The 22,468-nt window shown below is 52.6% G+C and overlaps 1 protein-coding gene across 5 annotated transcripts; it reads right to left on the reverse strand.

Moving 5' to 3' along the window:
* Positions 1 to 279: 279 nt before the first annotated feature.
* plekhg2 (pleckstrin homology domain containing, family G (with RhoGef domain) member 2) lies at positions 280 to 20,573 on the reverse strand. Of its 5 annotated transcripts, none has more exons than XM_061827130.1 (17): positions 20,156 to 20,573; positions 18,829 to 18,899; positions 16,716 to 17,092; positions 12,822 to 12,922; positions 9,685 to 9,751; positions 9,490 to 9,536; positions 7,433 to 7,583; positions 6,612 to 6,743; positions 6,302 to 6,484; positions 6,111 to 6,203; positions 5,672 to 5,758; positions 4,972 to 5,005; positions 4,208 to 4,306; positions 4,017 to 4,118; positions 1,439 to 2,335; positions 488 to 607; positions 280 to 419 (listed from the first exon to the last, which is right to left on the reverse strand). In XM_061827130.1, exons 2-15 carry the CDS (start codon positions 18,875 to 18,877, stop codon positions 2,235 to 2,237), a joined length of 1,623 nt encoding a protein of 540 aa, XP_061683114.1. In that variant the 5' UTR covers positions 18,878 to 18,899; positions 20,156 to 20,573; the 3' UTR covers positions 280 to 419; positions 488 to 607; positions 1,439 to 2,234. The 5 variants fall into 5 exon arrangements, with proteins under 5 accessions (XP_061683114.1, XP_061683115.1, XP_061683118.1 ...); XM_061827131.1 differs by having other exon boundaries at positions 4,208 to 4,303; positions 20,156 to 20,571; XM_061827134.1 differs by lacking the exons at positions 280 to 419; positions 488 to 607; positions 1,439 to 2,335; positions 4,017 to 4,118 and having other exon boundaries at positions 4,208 to 4,303; positions 5,247 to 5,758.
* Between the last annotated feature and the right edge of the window lie 1,895 nt (positions 20,574 to 22,468).

Genomic DNA, 22,468 nt, shown 5'->3' on the forward strand with positions numbered 1-22,468 from the left:
TTTGTACTGGCTCGAAGACAGTCGTTTGCATTTTGGGAGGAATCGCTGGCCTTCTCTGGAAATAAGGGACCGCTTCCCACACTGTCATCCAGGACTGTGATGGAAGGAGAAATTGCTGCTGCGGGTGAGGGTGGGGTCGATGTGGCGAGAGTCTTCTCTCGCTTGACTTCTCCTTCCGACTCTTCCTCTGAATAGAGTCGGGACCCGAGACTCTCATGGACCACAGTCGCACTTTCGGGTCCATTTGGACAGGCGTGGGTCTGCTCTTCGGTGGCTCTGTCCTGGCGAGTTTCCACCTCCTCCTGCTGCTGGGGTTCCGGCGTCAGCCTCTCCTCCGGGCTGGAGGCGACTGGGGGCAGCGGGCAGGTGAAGTTGCTTTCGTCAGGTGGATGCTGCGAGTCGCTGAGCTGATCCAGGATCTGTTCCTGAGAAGGACAAAAAGTGTTCAGTGCCCCGCCGGACTCTGTCAGGCGTAGGGTTTGCTCACCGTGGAAACCAGCCCCTCCCTTGCTCGGCTCTGGTTGATAAAGTCCAGGATCTCTTCCGTGATGGAGAGAGTAGGAGGAACGCAGAGGGCTGCCAAATCCTCTTCCTCATCTTCCTCCTCCTAGAAAAGACAAGAAAAGCCATCTGTCACGGACGTGTGCTCAAAAAGTCAAGCCATACAGCTACGCACATTGGGGGGAGCGAACCGAGTACTGTACTTCCAAGGTGGCTGTCAAAACGGTGGACGCAAGAGGAAGTTACACTGCGTTCTATGCCAATGAGAGATCCCAGAATGGGGTTTTTTTTTTTTTTTTTAACCACTAACATTCAAGTCAAGTGTAGTTATCTGATTGGTGGATTTGGATGACAACGGGAGGGCCACAAAAATACCTGTGGGGACGCCACCAAAATCAGCTTTTCTGGTTACGTTCAAGGCCGAAGACGCTCGCCACAAATTGAACAGAGGCTCAGTAGAGTCAGTCGGTTTTAGCCATTTGCAGGGTCCTCCCTTTGCCGAGCATGAGCCAACGATGCGCTGCTTCAGCGCAATATGCCGGCGACGGCGTATCCCGAGCGCTGACGTGTTCGCTCGTACGATAAACGAGCAGCCGGACACGTTATCAGAGGTGCGGCCATGACTCACTCACCGATTTCACTGGAAGTCACGTCTCCACTTTCTCGGAACTACGCCGGTTCGTAGGGCGTGCAAGAGAAATGACTGCGCCACAATCTGTACCCTTTCAGGGCGCTCAAACCGGGTGCGGAAAAGGGAAGCGCCTGCCAATGGGACGCTTACCGCAATCAACCACCACGCCTCGGCCCGTTGGCCTTCATCGGGGTGTATTTGTTTGCCTACTCATTGATTGCATCTGGAAGTGCTTTTCGATGACGAACGAAAGCATTCCGAGTGCACCCGGAGATCCAGCGATAGCCCGTTTTGACCCGCGCTCACCGTCCGTTCCCGCTCCGATTCCGTCTGCGCGATGGAGGCCAGCGTGCCGCTGCTTCCCGCCGAGCTCAAACTGTTCAGCTCGCCCTCGCTGTCGGCCTGCTGGGAAACATTAACTAAACGCTCATCTCAACAGCAGCAGACTCGGGCACGCACGTGCGATCTGGAAAGTGCCACGTGGCCTCACCTTCAGGGCTGCAAGGAGACGTGGTAAGAAGATGGAGAGTTGTGGGAGAGAGGAGAAAAATGTTAGCAGGATCTCAGAAACCACAAAGGCTCAACTCTCCCGGAAAGATACCACTCCAGAGTCGCCCAGAACTCGGGATAAAAACCTGCACCCCCTTCGGCGTACGAGAGCTCGCCGCCGGCCGTCTTCTTTGTCTCTTTGCTTAAAGTTCAGATTCCGGGTGAGCGGCGGGACTCGGTCCTGCCCGGTAGTTTTTGGCAACAAAGAGGATTCTGAATCCTCAACACAAACAACTGCAAGAACAATTACTTGCTCGTGTCCAGTTGTGTCTAATGTTTACTTTTATGTCCCCAACCCAGTCAAAGCTTTATGTCTCCCCAAATGTCAGCCATCGCGTCGTAAAGTCCACTTTGAGCTCCCCGTGCGTCTCCTAATCTGTCCGTTTGTCTCTTTGGGTCAGCTTCTTTTTTTTTTTTTTTTCCCCAGCGGACGCAGCCGGCGGAACAGATGCGAGTGATTCACAAATGTTTGGGCTCAGATTCTTATCCGAGATGAGGTACAAGTCTACACCGTCGGCGGGATGAATGGCGACGACTCGCGCCGCAATTACATTCAAAACGTAGTCCTGTCGACAAAGACAGAATTTCCTTTTGTGGGATTAGGAACTTGCTCACCGTGAGGATGGAATGCCGCTCGGATGTCCTTTGCCGGAGCTGAAAGACAGACATTTTCTCCACTTTATTTTTCCGTGCAATCTGCGTCTGTCTAAACATTTTTCATGTTCTTTTTTTTTTTTCTTTCCCCTTGAGGTCTACTCGTCTTGAGCTCCTTGATTGTCTGCGCTGGCTACTTTGACATCTCCGATTGTCTTTGACCCCGCCCCGATTCTCGCGAAAGTTTACTTTCACAGTTTCTCTGCGCCTTGGATGTGCACTCGCCGTCTTCTCAAAGTAGAAACTTGGAGAAGTCTTCTTCGCGTGTCTTTAACTCCGCAGTACACAACGTTTTGTCCTTTTCAGCTAAGCCAGCAGGAGATGACACCTTGCGGTTCCCGTCTTGTTTTTTTTTTTTTTAATCATATTTGGAACTTATTAGATGGAGTGAAGCATATCCCGCGCCGACGCAGAGCAAATGACAAGGCGGAAGCGACGCAAAGGCTCGAAAAGTCTCCGGAAACATCATTTTGCATTTCCGTTGAGGAGAGGAATCAAGACAATGACCATGATGAGACGAAGAATTGCCAGAAAAGGCGGCAACCTTCTTGCCGAGGAGCCGCTCGTGGGCCCGTGAAAGGAGTGTTAATGAGTGATGCTTCCCATAACCGTCCAATAGCCAAAGTTTTGCTGGTCAAGACGTCTGGACCGTTTCACTATCGTGTTCGCACGCATACACTCACTTGTTTTTCGCATACAAGTGTTGTGTTTCACTATCTCGTGTTCACATGGATACCAAAGACGAAGATTGCTGTGGGATGTCTCGACCGTTACGTTTCTCGGAGCCTGAAGGACGCACTCGGGTGTCAACGGTAAATCGGGAAACAATCGTTGCGGCGCCAGGTGGGACGGGTAGGCCGCCCGTCCTTTCTCTCGCACGCGACTGTCAACGTGTAATAAGAGAGAGACGCAGAGTACACACAGGGAGAGTCTGCCGCGGGTTTCGTACGGACGCCCGGCTGGTGGACAAAGCGCACCTCTACCCGGGTGACGACGGCTCTCCACCTTCTCGGCGTAGGCAAGGGGCTCGTACGATTGATTTCGCGCAACGTCAACTGGGTTTTGACAACTTGCATTTGGTCGAAATAAACATGCCAGTTATTGAGGCGAAACAGCATTTGGGAACGTCGGTCTTTTGTCTCCTGAGCGCCGACCAGCACCCAGCATCCTTTCAATAAGCGGCTCCCACGTCTCTCTTTTTATTGCCTCCACTCATCCGTATGCGGGTTTTAATGGCGCTGCCGGTGAGCCCGAGATGCGGTTTGCGAGAGCTTTTATCCACGCAGACCGGGAAGAGTTCCTCTCGCGCGCGACGGACAAAAGAAAGAGCAGACGGGGGGGCGGGGAACGGCGTCCGAAGGCCGAACGACGCCTGCGCCTCGCCGGCGTCCTCCAAACACCGAGCGAGTGGAGGTCTGGACGCCGTCCGCGGCTGCACGAGGGCGGTATGCTTTTTTTTTTTTTTTTTTTTTTACTACTTGATCACAACCAGAGAGAGAGTGAAGGAAAAAGCGGTAACAGGATCTAGTTTTTTTTTTTTTTTTTAAAAAAAAGACGACGCGTCGGCTTTGCCGTCATCCCGTTTTCCAGCCTAGCTGGCGACACAAAACTGGTGCATTGTTTGCCGTCTCCGTCGGCCGTTTGACTTGAAGGCGCCTTTGCCGGGCGGCCTGTGGCGTACCTGAGCGTCTCCTGGTTCGTCTGTACGGCAGATTTCCCCCCAGTAGCAGCGGAAAGCCCTTCCTGCTTTTTTCAGGCGTGTACGTTAGCAGTTCGGGCGGCTCTGCAAGGTCACACAAAAGGTCGCCTCGATCAGTCCGCTTTAGTTGTCCGAAGTCGACACGGTTCCATTTTTCAGCAAACGTTTCTGACCGGACTGACGTCGTCCCCGGTGATGAGCGTGAATGTTGTCCGGGAGCGGCGACGCGGACGAAGACGTCTTCGGGTGTTCCTCTTCAAACTGCGGGGCTGCTGGGAAACAGGAAGTGCTCGTCAGGTGTGACAAACAGCAAGCGCTAGTCGGGGCTGCGAAATAGGAGAAGACTGAGGCCGCAGCTCGGTTGACTGGATTTTGTGGAACGAGTGAGGATGCAAATAGTACACGCTTCATCATCGCCACGTCAGACAATTTTGCACGCTACTAAAGTGACGAGTCCCACAACTGCAGGTTGCAGAATCAGAATCAGTCCCAGAGTCAATGAATCCAAGAGGATTTCGCATTGTCTTTGGCCTCATTAAGGAAGAATGTCCACTTTCAAGCGCTCACCTCTGCGATATTCTAGTAGTCTATGTACCCTCTTTGTCCCGTCAACAAGTGCACAGTTTTGCCTCATTTGTAACATCAACTTGTGCCATTGTCCGTCCTTGTTGTGCTTCGAGTGCGCCCAATTGCCTTACCGGTGAGGACAAAGAGGCCACTAGTACGTGGATAATTCAGCACTAGTAGGGTATCGTAGAGGGAAGAATCCAGATGAGCGCTTGCAAGTGGACACGCGTCCTTTGAATGAGGCTGGAGAGGATGCAAAATCATCGCGGACTCAACGACTCCGGTTTGATACTTGGGCCGATTCGGCGCTGGTGATCGTGAGGCCAACGTGCAGGATGGGAAAGCGCGAGGTACTTGCGCCTTGACTCACACTGGCAGCAGTTGTCTCCGAGGACCTGTCTGGCCTGCAACAACAACAACAACAACAACGACGACGATCGTCAGATTCATCAGAAAATGAGTCCGGAAGCAAAGAGAGAACCCGAAAGAACAACAGTACAAATGTTCTTTTGGATTTGACAGTCAAGTGAAGTTTCTGACAATTTGGACCCCAAACATTTGGAAGCCGAGCAGAAAATTGTACCAGGCCACAAGTGGCGACTTTTGTCCATCTGCGGGAGAGATAAAGCCGATTGGGGCCGGGACCTGGATTGATGGACCTCTCGGGAGTCTTGCAGGGCTGAGGAATCCGGGACCGGCAGCCAAACGGAGGGACGAGAAGCTAAATACGGCCTTCGGAAGCCTCGCAAACCCCTCAGCCGCTCGCTCCACATTTGACGGCTGACGGTGGCCGCGTGGGCGGGCGCTTCCTGTGACGTCGCGCGTGCGCGGGCGACGAGCAGCAGGGGGCAGCAGAGGCCGGCAGAGCAGCCACTGGCTTCCTGTCCTCCGCTCAAGTCAGGTCTCCTTTTTTTTTTTTTTTTTTTTTCCTCGTCCCTCGTCTTCTCCGAGGACGCCTTCTACGGCTGCCGGACCGACCGACGCGTCGGTTTCGGCCGTAATGCGTTTGTATTAAATACTCTTAGGTTAGGCTTGGTTGCGTCCTGACGTATTCCCCAAAACGGGCCTACCTTGTGCGGAAGAGATGCCGGATGGTTTTCCCAAATGAGTTTCTTGAGGTAGTGAACCCACAGCTTCTTCTCCTCCATGTTTTTGCTCTGCAACCACACATTGGACACAAAGGGCAAGAGTGAACCCCGCGGCACAAACTCGGGGGAAGAAGGAAGGAAGGAAGTCCGCCATTTTGGGACCTCGGGCCGCACTTTGAACAATCGCGACGTGACGCAGGGGCCCTGGCAGAAAAGCCCAAACGAACGTTTTTGCGTGCTTCTCCAAATCCAGATCTCAACTTTGGTGTACAAATGGCCGAATCATCCGCCACTCTCGCAATGAACTCACTTGGAAGCAACGATGCGCTGTGAAAAGGGCGACAAAACGAGACCGCGTACGTCGCTGGGCGCGCGCGGTGAAATTCGAGGCGTCACCGGAGCGGAATCTTCCGGAAGTCACCTGGACGACGTGCTGCTGCTTGGGGATCATCAGGTCGGACACTCGGAAACACAGAGGGTCCTTGAGGTTGTCCGCCAGCAGGAGATTGCAGCACTAGACGAGACGGCGAAAGAAGGCCAGTCACAAAAGGCCCCGAGGGGATCGAACGCAAGGAAGGCGTCCGTCCGTCCGTCCGTCCGTCCGCCACTCACAAAGATGTGCGTGCTGTACACAAAGCGCTCGGCTCGCTTCTTGGCGATCAGCAGCATCTTGTCGAACAGGAAGAAGGCGCGTTCCTTCTTCACCTTGTGAACCTTGAAGGAACTTTCCAGGACCAGCTCGCCGAAGCCGTTCAGGTCGGGACCGCTCCAGTTCACCAGCAGCGACTGGATTTCCTGACAAACGGAAGTCAACTCTTTGGACAATTTGCCTCGGTTTTAAAAGGGAAAACCCAAAGGACTAAGCCAAGAACCATCCGAGCCCAAACGTCACAAAACTATCCGGTGGTTAGGTGAGGCGTACCTGCAAGCGGACGGCGTGCTCCTGCTTGCGCTTCATGTCGTTGATGTACCAGGCCACCGCCGTCATGGTGATGATGGCGTCCTCCACCGCCGCGTAGGCCGCCTCGCTCTTGTCCGAGTGCTTGGCCAGTTCCTGGGACCAGCGGAAAGGAAGGCTTTTGGTGACGTTTGCCCCTTTACTTTGCGAGCCGCCATCCTCGGCGAAGGAACTATGTTTATATGAGTCGAGGAGGTTCAGGAGCAATTCACAACTTTCTTGGGGTGGCCGGGGGGGGTTTCCGCGAGGACCCCAAGAGACCCCTTGCCGGAATCCGTTCTGGAACTTTTGCCGTTTGCGCAACGGACACAGTTTTCCTAAGGCGGACCAAACGCGTGCAGATTTGTTTTCGTTATCACTAATGAACTGTACATTTTTTTTGACCATACAGTTTCCTGTTAATATTTTGGTTGAATTTAATATTAGAGGATATTTTAGCTCATATTTTGCTCGTCTTTTCAATATTGTGGCATTCTTTTGAAGCGGCAACATTGTTTTGTGATGCAGGGGCATTTGATCATTTTTCTCATATTTTTGTGTACGTTTCCTTTTTTTCCAGGAGCATTTTTTTTTTTCTTCTTCTTCTTCTTTTGACGGCAACCACAATGAGTGTATTTTGTCCGCCGGCGGCCGCCGAACGCGGACGCGTGGAGCAAATCGATTTTCCGCAGCCAAGCGAATGGAAAAGCCGTGAATCGGTTCCGGTCCCGCCCAAAACGCTCCAACGTTTTCTTTTGAAGCACTACAAGCAGAGTTTTGGATCGCGGCCGGTGGCCGAGGCTTACCTGGAGCAGGAGGTGGTACTTGAGGATGCGCTGCACGGGTTTGAGGAGGTACGTCTCCAGGGGTAGCGAGTGGTTGAGGGTGGCCTGCCTCTCCTGGAAGAAGCGGACCAGGCTCGGGTTCTTCATGCACTCCCTCAGGACCGACACCGAGCTGAATGCGCGCACACACGTGATGCATGCACGTTAATGCAAGGCGACCCCCCCCCCCCCCCCCGAAAAGTACAAGAGAAAAATTCTCTAGATGAATGACGTTACAAAAGTGCCAAATTTTGGGAGAACTGATCCGGAACGTGGAAGTGATCCAAATCAATCAAGCGCACCCCCACATTATGGCAGCGGCACGTCGCTTTTTAAAAAACAGGAAGTTGTTCTCTCTCTTTTTGATGGGGGCGAGAAAACGCCGAGCGTTCAATCTTTGCGGCTTTCGTGTGGACCGAGAGAAGTTCAGCAGTTTTTCTGACGGCGAACTTTTGGGACTTTTTGCCGGCTCGCTTTCATGTGTTCAACCCCGGCGAGCCCCAACGAGGACCCCCTTCCACCTCCCCCACTCCGAGACTTTCTCCGGTCCGAGCGGGACCCTCTGAAGACCGCCAAGCGTCCAACTGGAAACGGATCGCAAACGTTTGAGCTCGATCGCAACGAGCGGCCCTTCAAGACGGACAAATCGACAACTGGGATGCTTGAAATATGATCATCATCCGCGTATTTCCGGTTCAGTTGCTTTTTTTTTTTTTTTTTTTTTTTTTTTTAAATGGTTTTTCAAATGGTGGGTCGGGACCCAAAAGTGTGTCACAGAGTCGTTTTGGGCGGGTCACGGGCAGCTAGGAAAAATGTCAGGCGCCGGCACAATTCCCTCTCAGAGGGTTTATGTCCATCAATCCATTTTCCAAGCCGCTTATCCTCACAAGGGCAGCTGTAGCCTCTCCCTTTTTAAATGTATTTTTGATTCTTTTGTTTCTTCTTTTCTTGGGGGGGGCCTGACCCTAAAAATACTATATCCCTGCTTATTGGGGCTTTAAAAAAAAAGAAACAATGCAATTATAACCCGTGCCAACGTGGGACAACATGATGACTAAACGACCAATGCGTTTCCCCGCAAACAAATTCAGTGTAGCTCAGCTTCTGGCTAACGGACATCGCGGCTAGCGATGCGCTATGTCAAACTCATGCGCATGTTTTCAGAGGATAATGGAAAAATAAGTACATCTTTGTCATTGGTCGTGACTTTGTAACGATGGCAAAACGCCGACAAGAGTTTTCAACTCTCAGGCGGCTCTCGTTTCTCCTCCCATGTGACGCCATCTTATCGACATCTTTTCCTCTTGTTTTGCGTCCGCACGCTCGCACTATAGCGCCCCCCGGCGCCAGGAGGAGCGACGCCCTCCGTCGAATTGCGGCATCCCGTCATCGCATCTACGGAAGGATCTTTTGGTATCGTAGCCCCTTTGGGTCCACAAACATTTGTTATTTTACAAGAGGAAGAAGAAGCAAAGGTTTTTTTTTTTTTTTTGGATGAAGCAAATGCGCAGAAGCAAAAGCGTCGTATTGAGTAACAAACACCATCGCCTGTTTTGGGGCGGGGGGGGGGGGGGATACAAAACAAAACATAAGAAAAAAAAAAAAAAGTCCGCAAGTGCGACGGGCCAAAAAGTCCTTCTGGGACCGGCGAGCCGAACCCCGGAAGCATTTGACCTACTTTCAGGATCGGCTTCTTCGAGGCAGAAAAAAAAAGCACGCAGGTGACGCCAACACGCGTATTTTTTTTTTTTTCTTTTGTCCTTCTTTTGCGCTCGTGTGCGCGTTTGCGTCGCTTTGGGCCGCTCGTCCGTCCAATCACAACACGGCGAGAACATGTTTTCTTCCCGGGGAAAAAGGAGGTCGAAGGACATTCTTCGGCGATGCGTTTAGCGCCCTGGCAAACGCGGAGAGCGAATTGACAGGAAACAGACGGAGGGGCGAGCCAAGGGCCTCCCGGAGGGGGGGGCCGGGGGGGGGGGGGGGGGCTGCACAGCCACTCTCTAGTGCGGAAAGTACACACGCGTGTGCTCGGTACTCACTTGGGGTAGTTCATGCAGTACAGCGTGTAGATGTCAAACGCTTCACTCTGCTCAAAGAAAGAAAAAGAAACCACACGTCAGTCCCACGTCGTCGTTTCTTTTGGAAGTGAGCCGGGGGGGGGGGGGGGGGGCTCCTTTACAATCTTCCCCTCGGAGGGTCGATGACCCCGTGACCTCCCCACGACGGTTCCTCACCCTTTCCACAAAGCAGTCGGCGATGGCGGCGGCGTGCTGACTCCTCTCCAAGTCCTCCAGGAGTTCGCTGTGGAGAAACGAGACATTGTGGACGTTCTCCCGTGGGGGGGGTCAACCGTTGTCGGGGAAGCACACGGAGTCAGCGGGATTTGGGATTCGGGAAGCTGTGAAGCAATCACCGGCGTTGACCTACATTCGCGAGGAAAACTGGCAGACTTCCTGAATCTTTCTTTTTTTTTTTTTTTTTTTTTTTTTCTGGCCCGGTCTTCTACCGCTTTACGACGCGACGTTAAACTGACTCAGGGGGGCCGGAAAGCGAAACGAGCGGACTCGATGTGGAGCCGACTCCCCATCCCTTGCGTTTGCTGGACCTTTTCCAACCCAAAATCCATCTGTTCACTCCGCTCTGGCAAATAAAAGCGAAAGAAAGCGGTGCCGGGGGCGGGGCCTCGTGTGACGTCACTTCCGGCGGATCCATTTCAGCCAGCAGGGGGCAAATGTCGACTTGTCTTCGTCGTAAGTGACTCGTGAGACTTGACCCGAGTCGTTCACGGCCAGTGAAGTGAGCCAAACTCCACGAAAAGGTCGTGGACGTGCTTTCAATTCTGGAGCCACTGGAGCGAATATTGAGGACGAGTCGGGTTCCGGAAAGGCCCCGGCGGGACGCAAAATTGCTTTTCGATTTAGACGCAAAGATGTCAAAATGGCCACTTGGGGCCTTTTTCTCGTCAGGCCAACATTTTTGCGGGTGGACTCGCGTGGCAAGTTTCACGTCGTCGACGATTTGTTTTCTTTCAAGAGCCAATCGGGTCACTTGAGCCCCAATCGGCCCTTTCACGCCAAAATAGACGACTTTTTTTTTTTTTTTGCCGGTCCGCCAAACGTCGCGTCACAAAGCAAAAGCTGCCGCGTGGGTGAAAAGAACCGCCGTCGCGGGTCGAGTACTTCAGCCCCCGACGCGAGCGTGGTCAGCGGCGGTCCGCACGTCGGGAGGACGACGACCGTTCCTCGCTGCTGGCGACAAAGCCACAAAGGAGACATTTCCCCCATACGGGACAAGCCGAAAGGAAAAGAAGAACCCTAACCCTAACGCAAGCAGAACGCAACCCGACAAAAAGATGACGCCAGACATGAGGAACGCGGCCCAAACGTCTTTTCAGGCCCGAGTCCCACGGGTGGCTCGATAAAAGCACCCTGACCGACTCATCGCCGGATGATCTCCCCAACAAAATTAAAATAACATGACTACAATATTTTGTTTGCAGAGGGTGGGGGCTGATTGCTTATGAATTACACACGCAAATATTTGATCACTTTCCAAGACTTCCTCTTGTTTCAGCGGGGGGGCGGGGGGGGGGGGGGTCGGACCTCGAGCGACACCAGACAACACACAACAAAACCATACGTGGCAACGCAAGGAAGCAAAATGCAGCACAACAGGAGAGCACAGGCAAAAACAACACAACACGACAAAGCAACACAATTCGACAATACCGCAAAACACGAGACGAGAACGCAACACAACACACACAAAAAAAAAAACAAAGACAGCATAAATCTTCTTTGCAGAAAAAAAAATAATCATTGAACACAAGTCGTGTGCGTGTTTACAAAGTCGCACAAATATCGACAACAAAATCGTGACGTTAGTGAACTTTCGGCTGGATGCAAAAAAGTCGAGTCACAGGAATGGTAAGGACACACAAAAGCCGATTGTGGGTGTCGCCGGTGGGGAAATTATGGGATGCCACACAAATTGCGACCTGGCAAAAATGAAAACGCGACACAACTTCGGGGATGTTTTCAGGCAAATTTTGAAAGATGTGCTCGTGACTCGATGATGTCATCAGTGCTAATGTACTCTATTGCATCATCAGAAGGCCGCTGATGTCATGGGGCGGGGGCTGAAGCCAGTATTCCATTCTGATAAGCAATTCGTCAGCCGAGATTCTTTTCTTTTCTTTTTCCAAATAAGCTTTTTGGTCACAGCAGTTAAAGAAGAAAAAAATAAAGATATACACATGACCGGATGTGCGCGTGATTAGCACAATTGTTGTTTTTTGTGGCGACGTGCCCGTCTTAGGCTGCTCCAACATTGTTTTCTCAACAGGAAGTCAGGCGGCGGTTTCTACACGGAGCAGCCGTTCGTCAGCTCGTTAGCCCCTCCCCGCTCCCCTCCGCCAACTCATTCATTAACGTCATTCACTTGTGAGCGCTCACAAATTGTCACGAGAACCCGCAGGCAGGAAGTCTGGAAGGACACTTTCAAAATATGTTTTTGTCTGCGCGAGCCCACAACACAAACACGCCAAAAACGCAGCCCGGTGAATTCTTGAAAATCGTTTTAAGCAGCTTTCATTGCATGCATTTCATGAAATCCAATTGGGAATAATATAATACAATAAAACCACAGTTAGGCGAGCCGCTTATCCTCAGAGGGGCCGGTCGGGCACGTTGGCCCGCAGGGTTTTGCCCGTAAATGGGAGGGTGACAATCGGGAAAGGAGAAGTGAATGGAAGCGGGACGAACCTTACGGTTCTCCTGGTGGTACCGTTCCAAAAAATAATCAAAACCTCCCACTTTGGACGCCTCGTCTTCCGAGGACTGACAAAAACCAACAAAGACCTGCTTCTGGCCGATGGCAACGAAAAAATCTGATCTCGACCGAGTGAAACCCTCCAAGACCTTCGGCAGCTAACGAGCGCAACACTTTTTTTAGCCTTTTATTTTGAAAAAAAAAAAAAAAGCTGAACGTTGGGCTAAACGGTCACCGTAGCAACTTGACAGAATTCCCCCCCCCCCCGTAACTTTGCGCTTCATCATCAAAGCAAAACATTTGACGGTTCCATCCATTTAGGAAAAAAAAAAAAAAAAAAACACCTGCTGCGAAATGAGAGCACGCCAGTTAAAGGTTGCGCCGACACGTCGCAATCGCTACCCATCATGCCGCGCGACCCGTCTCCGTCCGGCCGCAGGAACGAGCGACGAGTGAACGAGCCGAACTTTTTTCCGCATTCACGCCAACGGCGGCAATTTTCTTGGGCCTCGAGAGCCGAACCCGTCGGCGGTTCGGGGCAGAATGCGTCGACGCGAACGAGCGAGCGCTAATGCCGCGCGGATGAGGCCTCGGGGTATACCTGTTGAACTCGTAGATGTCCTCGATGTTGCAGAACAGACCGCTGACCTGCTCCGGGTTCAGCGGCAGCGCGTCGCAGTCGATGATGCAGCCCAGGTAGTCCTGCCCAGAACACACACAAGAAACGTCCGTGAGGGCGGGCCCGGACCACGGAGAAAGAACGACCGACGGCTGACGATGCCGCAAGTCCCCAAATACAACACGCCAGTACGAAATGAGTACCGCAAACGCGCCGGGACACTTCAACCGACATCACTTGAATCCTTCAAGACTTTGGACAAACAATGCGAGTCGCTGGCCGCTACATCGGGGAACGTTTGGCTGAGGGGCGAAAAAAATGCCATTTGGTCTCTGTCAAGGTATGATGCCACACAGAAAAGATTGGGAATGGCCAAGTGATTTATTGTTGAAAGAGTACAGTTGATTGGACTCCCAGTCTCGGATGACGTTTTTGTCACCAGGGCAAGCAGATAAAAAGGGGGTCACGCTCCTGGTCGCCCGCTTTTGCACACAACAGGACGAGCTGGAGAATGAGAACAGGGAACGAGCTGGACCGGTAAAAACCCTGTTCTGTTCTGTTCTGTTCAATATTCTGTGAAAAGTCCCAGGAGGGAGGACCCAAAAGATAGATTTCAAAGCCCAATGACAGGTTTTGGCTTCGGGAGCCTCGGGCACTTTCGCGGCCTGCTCGCAACCCGAGAAAAGATTCTTCCCGGATCCTGGTCAGCGTCGACGGAGTCTTCAAAACAGGGCCTCTCGGTGAGCCTCTTGAGCTCGGGAACGTGAAGGCTCGCTTAGCCCCACCGGAACAAACGTGGCCCCGGTCTAACGCGGGTTCTGGAGAGCGACCGGAAGCCGGCGCTGCCGCGGGGTCCATCCTCAGTCTTTAGTTGACTTTCTAGTGAACAACCAGACTTCTCTTGGGGGTGAATTCAAAAGGATTCTTGAGTAAAATGTCTCCGAAGCAAGTGGAAAAAGACGGCCGATCCCGAACGGACTTGTTGCGTCGCCATCCCAAACAGCGGACCGGGTTGTTTTGAAGAGCAGAGGTTCCAGGAAGAGTCCTTCTAAGGGGGACACGAGAAGCCGGAGAAAGTGGCTCAGATTCCAGCAGGGAGGGACACTCCGGGCAAGTTTGTTCTCCTGGGCGGGGCGCGTTGTCCTGTTGTCGAGTTATTCAACCGAGCAAACGCTGTGGCCAGAACCCCACGGACGCGACCCAAACCGCTTTCACTTTGGACTTGGAGCGTCTCGCTTTTTTCAGGCCTCGGTGACGTCGCTCAGACTCTCCCGCCACTCTCGGGGCGACTCCTGACCGGTGACGACTCGGCCTAGCGAGTCCCACGTCAGCGGGCTCGTCATCAATTACTCCTCGGCGCTGGCCCGGCGCAGACCGTGCAGTACGCACGGAAAAGCCTGAGCGTGAAGTTATCGACTCCACGGTGGGGAAAACTCGTAGTCAGAATCCCATTCGGGACAGTCTGCTTGAATTGGTTGACTTGCCGGACAAAATCACACGACTGGTTTTGGGCGTTGTGGCGTCCGAGTTGAGAAGATCCGCGTTGCATTTCGAAGGGGCCCTTCACATTGCTTTTGAGTCAAGTCTTGCTTTGCGCTTTTGTCATCAACTCAACGGACCGATTGGCTCGTAGGGGGTCACGTGTTCGGCGGCGGCGTGCGCAGTTCTCCGTCTTGAACGGTGGGTCGGCCGGCGATTGGCCGATTCCACGCCGACTCTCGTTTGCTTCTCCACCTCCCTTTTCCCCAAATGTTGACCTCCGCCGGCTTTCCCACAATCCTCCCGTCTTCTTTTTTTTTTTTTTTTTTTTTGCTCCACCTCTCAATACTCTGGCTGGCCCGCCACCATCTTCCCCGCCCCCACCCTCGCTCTCCTTCTGGTTCTTCTTTTTTGAACTCCGTCCGCGGAAAACTCAGCAAAATGGGAGCCTTCGCTTAGCGGCGTTTCCCAGAAAAGGAGAGAAACTCCGGGAGTCGGCTTCAGACGCTCGGCCTTGTTCCGGCAGCCGGTTCAGATTCCCAGCGAGCGTGACGTCACGTCGTCTCAATCAAATCCAGATTTGAAGCAGACCGCAGAAAATAAAAAGTGGGGGGCTGGGGGCAGAACGGGGGGACCGCGCACGCAATCCGGTCTTGAGGAATTTGGGCATTCTTATCTCAAGACTTTTTTTCCAGGATTTTCAAGCGCTGGAATGTAACCGAGTCGTTTTGTTTTCTCGGTTTTTTTTTTTTTTACGAGACGCTTCCTGCCGACGCTCGACTTCGGTCGTCACGGCGAGGCGCCAACGTGACCCCGAACTCAAAATGGACGCGGATCGATCAAAGATATGGAATGCATCCTGCGACCGAATGTGGTCCAAAGTACAAATTCCGAGAACAAAGCCCGGCTTCTTCCCTGACCCCTGACCCCTGACATGACCTTGCGCGGCACCCTAACCCTAACCAACTCACCACCCGTGCTAAATTTGAACCCCGAACTCTAATTGGAACCCTAAAAGACTCTAATCTGAATTGATGGATTATGAATCAGTGTCTGACAGAAAAACCGGTTCAGCGGACAAGACCACGTTCAACGATTTGTGGTCTGTTTGTTTGTTTTAGCCCCCGTTTTTTGTGAAATTCTGAATATTTTTTCATGAGAATTATTTGAATTATTTGTGGGTTTTTGGCTGTTTGCACAAGCGGGCGCTCGCGTGATTACCCACGGATGGGGGGGGGGGGGGCAGTTCTCCATGAATGAACTCCCAAGGGCGAAATCCCCCCCCCCCACTGACCTCACACCCCCTCGCCTACGCTGACTTTAACCCTCACGTTCTAACGCTGGGGTCGTAACCCTGGAAAACACGACAGGGGGCAAAGGTCACAATTACAATTTCAAACAAAAGTGCAACTTTTCAACTGAAAGTCCCCCCGCTCCCCCCCCCCCCCTTGCAAAAATAAATACACGTATCCCCGCGGGATTTCTTTCCAGAGATCGACTCAATGGTTGCCTCGGGCGACGGCCCTGAGAAGCGAGTGCAAATAATGAAGAAGAAGAAGAAGAAGGTGCGCATCAAGTGGCCTGCGAGCGTCGTCAGAGCTTCCAGGCTCTCGCGTGATTGGTTGACAGTTTGTGGGCGTGATGGCGTCGCGTTTCCGGGCGAGCCGAATTCATTTGCGTATCAAATGAGCGAAGCGCCATCGACGGCATTTGAGAGTCGCGTCAGGCCGACAGCAGCGGCGGCAGCTGGTCGCAAGTGTCGCGTCGTTTCGGGCTCCGGCAATGAATGCAACGAGTTCTTCCTGCCTCAAGAAAAAGATGGATTTGGTGGGGTTTTTTTTTTAATCGGGATATTTTTTCAAGGAAAAGGCTGCGGTGTCGTGAAAATAAAGTCACACTTGATAAAGTCATAAACTTGTATTTTTCCTTGCGATTCCCCTCAAAAATGGAGCCCGAGCGATATTTGATTTTTTTTTGGTAAAAGTCTCAAACATTGACAAAAATGAATAAAATAATACATTTTTAGCTCCTTCTCCAAAAAAGATATGAAAGATATTTGAGGCAGAACATTTGAGCGTACGTATTTCCTCCTTCAGTATTTGTTGACGTTTTTATAAGAGGGAGGAAAATCTGCCAATTCCCGCCCATTTTTTACGTTTGTCTCATGAGGTAATGGGCCGGTGTCAAAGTCGAGGCCCGGGGGCCAGACCCGGCCAGCCGCTCCACTTTATGCGGACCGCAAAGGCAAATCTAGTGCGTCCACTTTCTCAATTCTTGTGAAAATCTGGAGCACAAACCAATTGGATTTCTGATTCCAGAAGTGGTTCCGAAATTTGGTGTGCAATCCGATGAGGCAATGAAACATTTTCCCGGTTTGACAGTCGACCTCGGTCTCACCTCCACGATGCTCTTGAGGTCCCTGACGTAGGCTTGCTCCGTCTCCACGATCTCCATGACGACCCTCTCCAGCCGGGAAGGCCGCCCGGGCGCCCGGCCGCCTCCTCCCCCGAGCAGCGGCGTGAGGTCCAGGCTGATGTCGGAGCCGTCCCCGCCGGGCGCCGACGCCGAGACGTCGTAGGCGGGCACGGCGCCGTACGGCAGCGAGGAAGACGAGGACGAGGAAGACGAGGAACGCGAGGCGTCTCGCAGGGACGCCGACGAGGCGCAGGGCGACAGGGACAGCGAGGCCGGACGCTCGCGCTCGGAGCGGACGGCGTCCGCCGAGACGAAGGACGCCGTCGCCCCTCGCTCGCCCGACGACGGACGCTTGCAACCTGGTGGCCACGGAGACGACCGCGTCAACAACAACAACAAGAGGAATGGAGCAGACTTTCAAATACTTTTCGCTCATTGGGAGTCTTTCTCTTGATGCGGTTTTTAAATAACACGGCTTGTCACATCCTGATTGATTTGGATTTTCCACCCTCGAGGTCGGGTCAGCAGTAGCTTCGGCGCGGACGCCCGGACTTCCCGAAAACCACTTCATCCGGCACTTCTGGACGGGGACCCTGAGGCGTTCCTGGGCCAGCCGAGAGTCTCTCCGGCGAGTCCCGGGTTCATCCGTCGCCGGGGAGCTGATCCGGGAGCCGTCCGGGTCGGACGCCCCGCCGGCCGCCTCATCCGGCTCCTCTCGATGCGGAGGAGCAGCGGCTCGACGCCGAGCCCCTCCGGGACGAAAAGCTCCTGTCTGGGATTTATGTTTTCCGAGAAATAACTTCCCTAACCCTCACCCTGGCCTCTGCTTCCGCTTGCCACTTAAGCTCCTCCTTCGCCACGACGGAGTCAGTCGGCCTGCGGAAAGTAAGTCTCGCTTTTCTGTCCCCGCCGCGGGAGTTGCCGTCGCCTCAAGATTGACAGTGGGAATATTTTTGAAACAATAAAGTGTGGAAGTACAACAGAGGTCCATACAGTCAAGCAAACCCCGTTTTTGTGGGGGTGGGGGAGCAGCCATTTTTCACGGAAAGCGCTTCATGGCAAGGGGGGGGGGGTGGGGTGGGGGGTGTTCGCATCCCCCCCCCCCCGCCGAGTGTGCTTTTCGTTATTCGTGGCCCGATATGACATTTGGCTGAGCCTCTTTGGCGACGTGCGCAAACTTGACTGCGTCGCGTCGGCCCGGAATTTCCCCTTTAAATACGCGATGACGAGCCGCGCCGTCTGCGTGCGTACAATAAAAGCGTCCGACTTTTGTGACAAAAAAAACAAAAACAAAGAAAAATGACCGCTCGCTGGATTTTGCCCACAGCTTTTTCCAAGTCGCTGATATGACATCTTTTACAATCTGATATCAGAGCCCGCAAACGATCATCAATCGCTAATATGATAAAAAAAAAAAAAAAAAGCATCCGTGCATAAGAAAATTGCCGGTCGGTGGGTGGACCCCCACGAACGTCCAAAAGCTTTCCACGCGACCCCTTCCTTGGTTCTGTCACAATACATTCAATTTTGGCCAAAAAGGGGGGGGGGGGGAGAGGCGACAAACAGCGTCTGAAGTGCGTTTTTGTTAACTTTTAACATTTTTGGCGGCTCCCACGTTTGTTCCTCAAGTCCAGTTGCGATCGATCGGCTGAATGTGGGCGTGGCTCAGCTGCGGATTCTCCTCCTTGCGTGCCCCCCAGTCCCGCATCTTATCTGGGGCGTCGCTTGGTTTTCTGCCGGTTTCCCCTCAATGCTCAGCATCAACACAAGTCGAGTGGACTTTTCTCCGCATTGTGTTTCCATCGGCAGAAAAGACGCAACTTCCTGTGTGCGTGAGGCGGTCGACGCCTCGAGTTATAAACAAAACCGAAGGTCGACCAATCGACAGGATTACGGGAATAAAAAGTCAACATTTCCAATCCTCAACTAGCATCCAAGCGACGCTTATTTTTCCCGTCAAAGGCTCAAATCTCGTTCCTTCTGCTCGGATTGAAGTGAAGCTGAAAGTTGGGCCGAGCAGAATCTTTCTTCCTTCGCGTTTCTGTCGTCAGTTTTGCCAGAAGTTGACAGAGGTCAAGGGTCGGCGGGTTCTCACCTGCGTCGCCGGACGACCTGGAAGTCCCGCGACGCGAACCCTCGGGCATGATGCGGCGTCGTGCCGGCGACCTAAACGGGAAGCGCAAAGCGAGGGTGAGGATGACGAGGACGAGGACGAGGACGAGGACGAGGACGAGGAAGGCCACTCGCGCCCACTCCGACGGGTTCAAATACATCTCGACGTCCAAAAGGCTTTTTATTTCCCTTCCGAAAATGTCGCCGACGCCTCACGACGTCGGTGCGATACAGCAGAGGGATCGGCCGCGCGGCAGCCGTTTTGGATTCCCACCAATGCAAAATAAATCTGGTTATTTATTTCTCACAAGTCTGAATTTGTGAAAGCGTCTCCGGCGTGACGGCGTTTGCATCCAGACAAGACTTTGGCCCCTTTGCCAACTTTTACCGTCTCCCGCCACGCCGGAGCTCCCTTCAAATTTCACGCCATCAGATAAATGTTGCGTGGCTGGCTCAGCGGTGTGACGTTCCGTCGCTTCACGTGGAACCGGACCATATGGGCCAAAACTCTTTTGTTAGGTTGTTCGAAACAAACAAAGAAAAAAAGAGTTGAAATTTGTACTTTTTGAAATCACAACACAGCAGCTATTTCGTAAATAAAGAACATTTTTTTGTGAATGTTTTTAAAAATGAAGTCAGAAATTCCCACCACAAGCTTTTATTTTCTTCCTCAAAAGACAGAATGTGCCGATTTTTTTTTTTTTACAAGATGGAAAGTTTTACCTTACATTAATTTAGTTTCTTTTTTTTCCGCAGAGTGAAATAAAAAAATCATATTCAAACAAGAATAAAGGGCCGTTCTGTTTAAAAGTCGGAATATTACGAGAATAAAGTCAGATTACACCAGCGTACAACAAAAATCTAAAAAAAAAAAAAAGATGCAATAGTGAGTTGTCATTTCTTTGGTGTCACGCAATAAAATGACGGCAATGTTAAAAAAAAAATCAGCTTTTAAATAACATTATTCGAACAATAAAGTTGAATATTATGATCTAAAAAAGGCACAATTCTTGATAAAAGTAGTCCCAGATAATAATGATAAAGATCAAAAGTTATAACCATGATGATGAACTTTTTGAAGGAGGAGGAAGAGGAAAGAAGGAGGGATGGGGCCCGCGAGAGCCTCGCTGTCGCCCCCCCCACCCCCGCAGGTCGTCGGGAGAACTGCACCCCTGCCCCCAACCCCACCACCCCCCGCCCGCAACAAATGGCGAGCAATTGCTCCCTTCGACACATTTGTCTTCCCCCGCTGACTTGCGTGACGGACGACATTTCAACTTTGACCCCCCCCCACCCCGGCGCAAAGTTACCTGGCTTCCAGACGATCAGCGACGCCAGCGACGCCGCACGCGACTTTTACGCAGCAAAAGCAGCCCCGAAAACGACGTGACCAACACCGTCAAGAAGAAGAAGAAGAAGAAGAAGAAGATGAAGGAGAAGGATCCTGAGCGTGCGTGACGTCATGGCCGCCGAACGGCCCGGAGACGCAGTCGAGACGAGAACCGAGACCCCGCGGGCGCCCCGGACCTGGACCTGGACCGCCGCTCCCGGCCACGAAGGAGGGATGAGAGAAAGAGAACGAGAGAGAGAGAGAGAGAGAGAGAAGGGGGGGGGGAGTGCGGGAGGCGCCAGCTGTTCACGACAGAAGAAGAAGAAAAGTACAGCCAAAGAAAAGACAAGGCAGGAATGTTTCTCATCTTTGCTCAAACACAAAAAGAACCAAAAAAAAAAACAAAACAAAACAAGAAAAACCGTAATTTTCAAAAAAAAAAAAAAAAAAAAAAAAGCTTCGCGTGGCTTTTGCAACCTGCCAGAGCGACCCCCCCGCCCCGCCCCCCCCCCCCAGCATCGCATCGCGTCGGGCTGCAAGATAAGCGAGCAAAATACTCAAATTTAAAACAACAACAACAACAACAAAAATCAGCATTGCAAGAATAGCCTGAACTTTTTGTCTCTCTTTCTGTTGAACAGCCAACTTTTGACTGGAATGGCTGCGACCTCCGTGTGGGGGCGAGAAGAAAAACGAAAAGAAATACCGAAGACGCGCTGGCGGGATTCCTCGCCACGGTGACCGCGAGGTGGATGACCTTCCGAGGGACTATCGTCATGACGACAGACATCGTCAGCAGCATTTGGAAGATTAAGACTGACAAATACGAGAATTTGTGCGGCGCGTTAGCGTGAGGGAAACGGTAAAAAAAAAAAAAACGCAGAAGGGGATTCTAACCCGCGCCAAATCGGGAGCGGCTCGGGTCTCGGAGCTCACTCGAAAAGTACCACAAACTCGCCCGCAGCATCGGAACAACGGAAGAGCGCAACGCGACAAAATACAACAAGGTGGCGCCCCTTTTCTGCTTCCCGCCCACCGGCAGGCCGCTGAAAACGACCCAAGGAAGGCAAAATGGCCAACTTCCTGTTCGCTTTGCATCGTGCGCAGACGCTGGAAAAAAGGGATTTTGGAAGTGGACAAACACGCACACGCGTGAAGCCAAGCTCGGCTAGGCTAAGGCTAACGCGTTTCGGGGGTCGAAGGTCAAGGGGCCAACAAAATGACAACTTTCGGCCCTCGACCGGCCCTAACCCGCGCGCGCTTGCTCGCACAAAATTCCCCAAATCCAAACGGCGGCGACGCACGTTCGGGTATGCAAATTGTACGTGTACTTTAACACATTTTTGTACAAACGTACGTTCGTGTATATTCAAGTTTACATGAGCAAAAATGTCGGCGTGTGCCAAATTAAAAATCTTGGCGTTTGTTACTCGTACGTGCAACTTGAAAACGTCTGCCCAAATGAAGCTTTTCGAGGCAAATGTGAGCCAAGCGGCATGAAGGTATTTGCGTCGGGGGCTCCTCCGGAGGCTCCGCTGGGCTTTTCGGCGTCTTCCCGCCAGCGCCTCCGCTCGAAAAAACTTGCTCCGAAGGCTCGCCGTCTTCCGTCGGGACGGCCATTTTGCCTCGCAAGCGATTCCTTTTGTTGTGTTTGGAGACGATAACGGGAAAAACGGCGTCTGTGCGTGGGCCCGGTCGGGCCCCGCCGTGTCTGTCATATCTGCGAGGCCTCGTCACGCTTTTGAAATCCCAAACGGCCGCTCCAGAAAAATGTTTTGCTCTCACGCGTTCACGACTGCCTGATGCGCAAAGTCGAAGACGGCGAGGCCGAGGCGAAGGCGGAACCGAGAGGAACGTGCGGCTCGGGGCGCTTTGCGGTTGCGTCTTTAATATCAGTCAGCTGTTAGCTCGCCGACGCGTGCTCGGGTGCGGGCCGGCGGCCGTCACCACGGTCACGACGACCGCTTGAGCTCCGCGAGCTCGTCGCCTCGCCAAACGCTGTTCGTGGCAAGCGGCGGATTTCCCCCTTGAAGAACTGACGGACTTGTTCTTGGCTTCTCCGTCCACCGATCGGCACGCTCGGAGCGCCGCCCGCAGGAAGGCAACCAAAGCGTCACACAAAATGTTTTGTGACGCGCGAGCACGCAGGAAGTGAGTGACGCACGTTTGTGTTGCAGTCCCACACGTACACGAACCAAGAAATATACACGTGTACAAAAAGCGCACACAAAAACAATGCATGCATGCACACACACACCTATACTGTACTCTCACATTAATACAAATACACACA

This window comes from Syngnathoides biaculeatus, chromosome 8, assembly GCF_019802595.1.
Source record: "Syngnathoides biaculeatus isolate LvHL_M chromosome 8, ASM1980259v1, whole genome shotgun sequence".
Lineage (NCBI taxonomy): Eukaryota > Metazoa > Chordata > Actinopteri > Syngnathiformes > Syngnathidae > Syngnathoides > Syngnathoides biaculeatus.

Excerpts from the sequence above, each read along its gene's own strand:
- plekhg2 (XM_061827130.1), bottom strand. The coding sequence starts at position 18,877 with ATGCCCGAGGGTTCGCGTCGCGGGACTTCCAGGTCGTCCGGCGACGCA. Across the intron at positions 7,584-9,489 it reads TACTGCATGAACTACCCCAA|CTCGGTGTCGGTCCTGAGGG; the intron begins GTGAGTACCGAG and ends GCGCGCATTCAG. Across the intron at positions 5,759-6,110 it reads AGCAGCAGCACGTCGTCCAG|AGCAAAAACATGGAGGAGAA; the intron begins GTGACTTCCGGA and ends GTGTGGTTGCAG.